The 9071-nt window shown below is 43.1% G+C and overlaps 1 protein-coding gene across 1 annotated transcript; it reads right to left on the bottom strand.

The window, feature by feature from the left end:
* Positions 1-1132: 1132 nt before the first annotated feature.
* LOC134666933 (uncharacterized) lies at positions 1133-4291 on the bottom strand. The gene is made up of 2 exons (XM_063524240.1): positions 4121-4291; positions 1133-3781 (listed from the first exon to the last, which is right to left on the bottom strand). Exons 1-2 carry the CDS (start codon positions 4289-4291, stop codon positions 1133-1135), a joined length of 2820 nt encoding a protein of 939 aa, XP_063380310.1.
* Between the last annotated feature and the right edge of the window lie 4780 nt (positions 4292-9071).

Raw genomic sequence — 9071 nt, 5'->3', positions numbered from 1 at the left:
AATGCGGCTGAATGAGAATCCGCCGGAATGTATTCGGCGCCATACGTTCTTCAACAAGGCTAGCCGTAATGTAATACAGCGAGTCATTAGCCGCCGCTTTGACAGTTTTTAGTTCCCATTTTTAACACTCGTGGCGCTGCCTGACAAACGCTGGGGTGTCCATCAAATCTGGAGTTTGTCGGACTGTTTCTTTTCAAAAAAAAATTTCCTTCGCAACTTAACTAGACGGAGCCCCGCTTCGCGGGGCTCCTATTTCTGAGCGGTTTGCCCTTCGGGCATCTGAAGCTACCTAACGAACCTAACCTACCTACCTATTGATTAAGTGAGACGTCCGTGAAAACATTACACTTTGGGGAAAAAAGCGTAGGTAGGTAATTAGGTTAGGTTCTGTGGAGTGTAGACTGTAACTTTTCGTGATGAGGGGTTCGTTGGGTGAAGCGTAGAAACTCGCCGCTGGAACGCGCTGGCCGTCGTGCTGTCTCGAAGTCCGCTATACCTCCATTTACCGGAATATGTGTTGTGTGAAATAAAAACACATATGTCTGAGTTTATTTACTGGAGAGTGTTCAGGCAAGTGATAGAGTTAAGCTCTCTGAGTTCTCTGAATATGCTACAAATGGCGCGGGTTTATATAGGAATGGCCGGGCGATTTGTATCTCTGAACTAGTGGGTATTATATGCAGAGTGAATTTTATTTATTTCTGCCAATCTCGTTAATTATAAGCACGTATGAAAGGAGCACGAATCCTAGACTTATAAATAGATACAATATTAAGCACATATGAAAGGAGCATGAATCCTAGACTTATAACTAGATATAAAACATTCCACGCAATTCATTTGACATAATATGTGAGCACAAAGTAAAACATGATATACAAAAGTAAAAATAGTAACCTAAACGTAAAGACTAATTTAACACATGCATGACCCTAATAGCTATTTACGACAGTCTCCCCCACGTGTGTTAACACCGTCTTCATGCGCGGAGTAAATGGGGATGAGTCTAGAAACTGGGCGGCGGACGTCACCTGCGCGTGTGCGAACAATGGCCATCCAGGCCAGGATATAGCTGGGCGATTACGCCTCTGGGCCACGTTCCTCGTTACTACGTCACCTTCATGCAGTTTCTTTACGTTTTCTTAGCGAGCAATACGGCTTTGAAAACCTCGGCGGCAACCAGACTACCAGCGGTGGCGCGAACTAACCGTACGTTATTAATGAACGATCGCCACGCGGGTGCGAGGGAGACGGATATAGGCCTGTCCCAATCGATCCCTGTCCGCCAAACGAAACGTAACGTATCGCGATCTTGCTCTATTATTTCGATCTGTAAAAACATCTGTTTGACGTCGGCTAACACCGCGATTTTACTTTCGCGGAAGCGCATTAATACGCCAAAAAGTGACTTTAACAGGTCGGGGCCAGCCAACAGCGCGCTGTTAAGCGAACGTTCGCAAGCTGTGGCGGCCGTGTCCCAAACTAATCGCATTTTGCCGCGTTGCGGGTGAAAAGTTGGGAAATGCGCTAGAGGCCACGTCCGGGGTGCCTCGGGGGGCGGTGGCGAGTCCATTTTCTCCGCGTAACCTTTGTCAAGCAACATACACTTTGCATATTCGGCTTTAAGTTTCGCATCGTGGTCTAGCTTTCGTTCTAGACTGTACGGCCGTTGCAATGCTTGCGCTTGGTTATTGGGGAGTTTCTCGTCATTTGACCGCCAAAGTAAGCCCGAGCGATACCTTTGCTCCCCCGGTATCTTTTCGCAGGTGGCTTCTAGTAAATCTAGCGCACGTTGGTGGGGGTCGGCCCTAGGTAACTTCTGCGAAACGCCTAATGATTCTACCTCAGAATGCCGTTTCACAAGTTGTAAGGCCTCGTCGTCCGCGGTATTAGGCTTTGCGTGCCCAACCAATTGTACCGCGGCGCGACGCGTACGGTCTGGTCCATGCAAAACCCATCCTAGCCTGGTTAAACTCGCGACTGGGAGGTTGGGCGGACCGTCTATAATTTGCCGACTAATGATGAGATGCCAGTTATCTTGGCCTATCACGATAGTAGGTACTGCGGGGGGGTAACTTAATTCGTCCGCGATTTTAGATAAATGATCGCATTTATCTACCAAGTCTCGCGGTACGCCCTGCGCTCCTAAACCTATATCGCAAACCGTGTAAGTCTCCATCAATTCCATATGTCGGCTACAAAAACCCCGTATTGCGACTCGTAACGCATACGAATCTGGGTCCCGTACTACACCGCCTATGCCTTCTATCTCTAATGTTTCACCGCGCACACGAGGTGCGATTCTATCCGCAGTTTCATGTAACATCAACGTCATTGCCGCGCCCTCATCGAGTAGCGCGAGGGTTTGGACGGTACCTAACGGTCCCGATACCTCTACTGGCATGATTTTGAGATACGTCTGCGGCAGTTTAACATTGAGTATTGCTTTGCGAGCTGCCGGCGCACTATTACCGTTCGCGGACCCGGCCGCGCTTAAACCGTGTAATAGCCTATTATGCCCGGCTTCGCACTGATTCATGCCACACGCGACATATTTACATCCAAAAAATTTACGGTGATTCGCGCCTAGACACCTAAAGCACAATTTAGCTCCCTTTGCCAAGTCCCAGCGCTCAGATACAGTCGCGGCTAGAAATTTCGAACACTCCTTAACTTCGTGTTCTTTGCCGTTGTTGCATATGGCGCACGCTTCGCGCGAGAAAGAGACAGACGATATCTGTCGCTTGGGCTTAGCTCCGGTGGACGCTGGCTTTTTCTTTAAATTGCCATCGCGGTGCTTTACTTGAGCTACGGTCGATTTATTAGAACGCGATCTATTTCCCGTATCACGTGTGTATGACTCGTGGTAATCTGATTCCGATTCCGAACTATAGTCGCGAAGGGACGCGGGGGCGCGGGGGCCAGCGAGAGCGCGGCTCGATCGACTGGGCTCGCGCACAGAGGAAACCGCATTTCGTTCATTTCGCGAACTATCATACGTATCACGGTAGAACGCGGGGTCGCGAGACCTAGAGAGAGCTTGGCTCGATCTTTCGGGTTCGCGCGCAGAGGAAACCGCGTTCACTGCATTCCGTGATCGGTTGGACGGCTTAAGTCGGTTTATGCGCTTGGCCGCAGTGCTAATTTCGTTTAGAAACTCGGAAATCGCAACTAACCCGGGTGATTCTACGTTAGACTGCCTGTATTTGGCCCATTCATAGCGCACTATCAGATTCAATTTATCCACGATTTTATTCACGAGCTCAGGCGCGTGCAAGTATTTCTCTTGACGCAAGGATCTAATGGTGGCGACGGCATTCGCTACATGCGCGGCGAATGAGGTTATATTCGAATTGTCTTCGGATAAACGCGGCATGCGTTTAACGTTATGAATTTCCGTAAGAACAATCTCCTCAGGGTCGCCGAACTGCCGCTCCAACGCTTCCATTATCTCGTACGGATCCTGAACCGTGTACATTATTGATTTTACGGCCGTCCGAGCTTCGCCCTTAAGTGCGCGCCTAATCCGACTGACGTTATTGACGGCACTAAACATGGGCGACGTATCTTCGAACTCTGCCCTAAATGATATCCATTCGGAGATATCTCCGCCGAATGCAGGTAATTCCGGCGGTTTATGGTACATTGGCGCGTAGGTACCGTGCGGTACCTCTAAAGTGCGCGGGGTTGGTTTGCTAGTACGTTCGACGGCTGCCCGCGGCGGCGGTGGCGCGGTCTGTTTCGGCGGCGGGATTTTAACGTTTTCCTGTGCGATCTCGTGCTGTAACCTCGCTTGTCGTTCTACCCAACTTCTAGTACGTTCTTCGACGGTCGCGTCACTGCTGCCGTCAGACTGCGCCTTCAGTTGCGCAACCTGCAGCCGTAAATTTGCAGTGTCGGACTCTGTCTTAGCAACGACCAGACGGGCTTTATGAACCTCGAGCTCGGCCATTAGCACGGCCAATTGTTTATCGCGTTCCCTAACCGATTTGCGACTTTTATGTGAATCGCGATTAGACGGCGCCCGCGACGGCGACGGCGGCGCATCGGCGTCTTTATTCACTAGCGTACCTGACCTACTACGATTTACTACCGAGGCATCTAACGTTTGCGAGTGTACCGACTCGCTTCCACCGGTAGTATTCGGGTTGCCACTGGTGCCCTTGCTCCACGTATTAGTCTCGCCGGACGTAGTCTTACCGGACGAGGGGGTAGGGGTGTCCATGTTGGCTGCGGGCGCAGGCGGGCCCTTGGTGCGTGGTCGTAGGCTCCTTGCTTCCTTTTCGGACATCTTTCTGGCTGGAACCACTTCACTTCACTTAACACACGCGGGGGTCCCTAACTTGACCTGCCTATATCTATGACTGACCGTTACTGAGCGTAACGTCAGGCCCTAAGCGTAGCGTGGATCCCTCGTGGCACTGAATCTCCCGCAATGGCAAAGTGCAATGCCTAGAACGTTCGAAAGCAGTGTGTGGGTATCAACCATGTGACACATGCAACGAAAGTTGCCAGGACACGTGAGCGGAGGACGACCTACACGCTGCACGGTCCGACCGGCAAGCCGGTAAATGGGTTACGGAAAGGTATTGGGGTTGGGTCTGAGCCGAAGCGAACCTCTAGGCCCAGCGCGTTCTTTATTCAGTCTTGCCGTCTGAGTCAAGCAATGTCGCTTAAAACTCAGCGCGTACTTGTTTCTTTTTTGCCGTCTGAGTTAAGCAATGTCGCTTGAAACTCAGCGCGTACGTGTTTCTTTCTTGATTCTGAATTAAGCTATGTCGCTTGAAACTCAGCGCGTACGTTTTTCTATCTTCATCCGGCTCGAAGGACCAAACTGTGGAGTGTAGACTGTAACTTTTCGTGATGAGGGGTTCGTTGGGTGAAGCGTAGAAACTCGCCGCTGGAACGCGCTGGCCGTCGTGCTGTCTCGAAGTCCGCTATACCTCCATTTACCGGAATATGTGTTGTGTGAAATAAAAACACATATGTCTGAGTTTATTTACTGGAGAGTGTTCAGGCAAGTGATAGAGTTAAGCTCTCTGAGTTCTCTGAATATGCTACAAATGGCGCGGGTTTATATAGGAATGGCCGGGCGATTTGTATCTCTGAACTAGTGGGTATTATATGCAGAGTGAATTTTATTTATTTCTGCCAATCTCGTTAATTATAAGCACGTATGAAAGGAGCACGAATCCTAGACTTATAAATAGATACAATATTAAGCACATATGAAAGGAGCATGAATCCTAGACTTATAACTAGATATAAAACATTCCACGCAATTCATTTGACATAATATGTGAGCACAAAGTAAAACATGATATACAAAAGTAAAAATAGTAACCTAAACGTAAAGACTAATTTAACACATGCATGACCCTAATAGCTATTTACGACAGGTTCGTTAGGTAACTTCAGATGCCCGAAGGGCAAACCGCCCAGAAATAGGAGCCCCGCTTGCGGGGCTCCGTCTATTTAAGTTGTGAAGGAAATGTTTTGGAAAAGAAACACATGTAGTGCGGTGGGACCATGGTATAAATAAATTAAATCGCAAACATTGTCAAACTCCGGTTACGTAGGCGACCGAAAGAACTGGTCACTCTACAATGTACGATGCGGCTAAACGTGGGCCGCCTTATTGAAGAACGTATCGCAGTGACAATCCGGCTAATCGTCGAACCGCCGCATTTCAAAACGCCCCTGTTTTTGAAAACGGCTAGCCGTAATGTAATACGGCGGATTATACGATCTGACTACGACAGGTATATAACTATAATACGGCTTTATTTTAGTGATATAGTTATATTACTGGATTAAGTTTAGTGAAATAATTGTAAGTAGGAGTGCAGTGGTGCGGCGGAGGTATAGTTATATCCCTAGGGATATAGTTATATGCCGTATAGTTCGTAACTACGTATTATAATCATATTCCTAGTAAGATAGTAATTGTAGGTATTAGGAGTGCGGCAGTGTGGCGGAGGTTTAGTTATATCCCTAGGGATATAGTTATATGCCGTATTATAATCATATTCCTAGTAAGATAACTATTATATATATATTTTCATGCTGCTATTTTTAAGGGTTTATGAGGCATTGCGATCGATTCACGAAAGCTGGCGCGAGATTTGACAGAATTTCAATGAAAATAGCTGTCACTCAGTAGAAATCTCGCGCCAGCTTTCGTGAATCGACCTGTACTTTTACGTAATATTGCTAAAAAGTATTATACGGCATATAACTATATCCCTAGGGATATAACTATACCTCCGCCGCACCGCTGCACACCTACCTACAATTATTTCACTAAACTTAATCCAGTAATATAACTATATCACTAAACTAAAGCCGTATTATAGTTATATACCTAGTAAGATAGTAATGAATCGCTTTCATATAACTATGTTACGTCATATAATTATATCCCTAGGGTTATAACTATATAACGGCTTTATCTATCTTACTGCGACATATATATAAAAATACCAATATTACATTTAAACTGTTATGCTGATATTAAAATAAAACTAAAATAAACCTTAAGATAATAAGGTACATTTCATTAAGTTGAGTAACTTTAACACAACTAATCAATTTTTACCCGACTACGGCAACGCAAAAGGAGGGTTATGATTTTGATTTGTCTTTTCAGTTCGCTTTTTTTAAACGGGTTTAACTCGCGTATTTATTTTTAAGTTGGTATAATCGAAAAATCGCTCGACATGTTGTTTTATGCAATAAAGTGTTTACTTATTTCAACACATGAGTGAAACGATTATATTTTTATTTCCAACATTATACTGAAACTATTTTCTACCTTTTTTTAAATAGTATTCACTGTAAATACGGCTCTGTACTAAACAAATTGCAGTGCTAGTATGACTGATAATTGACTACGGCGCCTGACTGGTGACAAACGTCGCCCGTTTTCAACTCGCCTCAAAAAAGGATGTCCCCAAATCAATCATTTTGCCACACGCCTAATGATGGACTTTGTAAATGTATTGTTGGCATCTCCCACTTGCATTCATGTACCTATTTAGTTAATTTAAGTACTACCGTAATTGCTATAGACAACATGTAAGTAATAGGTAACAAATTCTTCATTGTGAGTCTATACTGAGTGAGTACTAAGTAAAGTTTTTGAAAAGTTAATGTTAAATGATCTACTGGGTCACTTCAACAGACATACTTTACTTACAAGCAATCAGTTTGGTTTCACAAAGGGCCGTTCCACGACCGATGCTGCTTCGGTACTTATTAAACATATTTATGATATTTGGGAAAATTCTTGTGATGCAATTGGCATATTTTGTGATCTTTCTAAAGCATTTGATTGTGTGGATCATGGAACGCTCATTTTGAAATTAGAACACTATGGTCTGTCAGTAAATGCCCTAAACTTTATGTCTTCTTACCTTAGCAACAGAACACAAACAGTTGTTGTAAACAAAACCCGGTCTAGCGGTACTGTAGTCCAATTAGGTGTGCCACAAGGTTCTATTTTGGGTCCATTCCTGTTTTTGGTTTATATAAATGATTTGCCATGTGTAGTAGAAAATCTTTGTGAAATTGTTCTTTTTGCTGATGACACATCATTACTTTTTAAGCTTGATCGTAAATCTACCGATTACAGTGTAATTAACAGCACACTCGTTAATGTACTAAACTGGTTTACTATGAACAATTTGCTTCTTAATGCTAAGAAAACTAAATGCATTCTTAGATAATAATGAATGCTTAGATATGGTAGATAAAGCACTGTTTCTTGGTTTAACATTGGACAAAAATCTACAATGGAGTCCTCATATAAGAACACTAGCAAACAAATTAAGTTCGGCCGCTTACGCTGTGAGGAGAATTAGACAATTGACTAATGTTGAGACAGCTCGCCTTGTTTATTATAGTTATTTTCATAGTGTAATGTCATATGGTATTCTGGTTTGGGGCAAAGCAGCTGACATACAGACTATATTTGTCTTACAAAAGAGAGCCATTCGTTCTATATATAATTTAAGGGTGCGTGAATCATTAAGAGAACTTTTTAAAGAAATTAATATTTTAACTGTAGCTTCCCAATACATATATGATAGTATTATTTATGTTGTTAAGAATCTAGACTCCTTCACTAAGAATTCTGATGTCCATAACTATAATACTAGAAATAAAAATAAGCTTGCTATCAGAAAGTTTCGTGTTCGTAAAGTACAGAAGTCATTCGTTGGGCAATGCATTCATTTTTATAACAAGTTACCTGAGGATGCTTTAAGATTACCCTTTCCAGCTCTTAAGAATTACTTAAAAAAGTCATTGATGTTGAAGGCTTATTACAGAGTCGAGGACTACTTGACAGACAAACATGCATGGTCCAAACCAGAAACTGTAATAACGACAAGTAGCAATTAAAAATATTGTATTATGTGTAGAGTTAAAGGTGACTCAGCTCAGGTAAGAAAGCACATCAAATTGTATGAAAGCATCTCATAACAATCAGTCAGATTCATAATATAATATGTATTCTCATTTCTTTTATTGATTTTAATTTCTTTTCCTTTTGTAAGATTTGATATGTTTTCTGAAAGAGCTACGTATTTGTGATTTCATGTACATATATGTTTATTTTTTATATCAAATTCTATAAAGTTATGTACTCACTGAGTATAATTGCATGAATTCCATAGTAATTTAAATTGTATTTTTCTTAATTACTCGTAATGCATGTTAATTATAAGATGTAATAATGTTTTGAAAAGATGTGTCCCGCCGAGTTTGTTGCCGGTCCCATATTGGGATACCCTCCTCCAATTGAGGGGGGATTTAAATCTTCTCGGGGCAGAGGTGTACGGTTGGAGCCGGTAAAGGTTTATTTGACGTTCATAAGCGCATTGTAATATGCCTACTTGAATAAACTATTTTTTTATCTTTTATCTTTTATATTTAATATGTAAGTTTAAAAAAAGTATATATGTGTTTATACCAAATAACATCCGTACCACTTTTAATATGGGCATTATCTATAATGAAAAAAAATCAACATAATAATTTAAATGCTAATGATATGCTATGTACTTAGT

The sequence above is a fragment of the Cydia fagiglandana genome, chromosome 8 (genome assembly GCF_963556715.1).
Source record: "Cydia fagiglandana chromosome 8, ilCydFagi1.1, whole genome shotgun sequence".
Lineage (NCBI taxonomy): Eukaryota > Metazoa > Arthropoda > Insecta > Lepidoptera > Tortricidae > Cydia > Cydia fagiglandana.
This window is presented reverse-complemented; position numbering and strand designations above follow the sequence as displayed.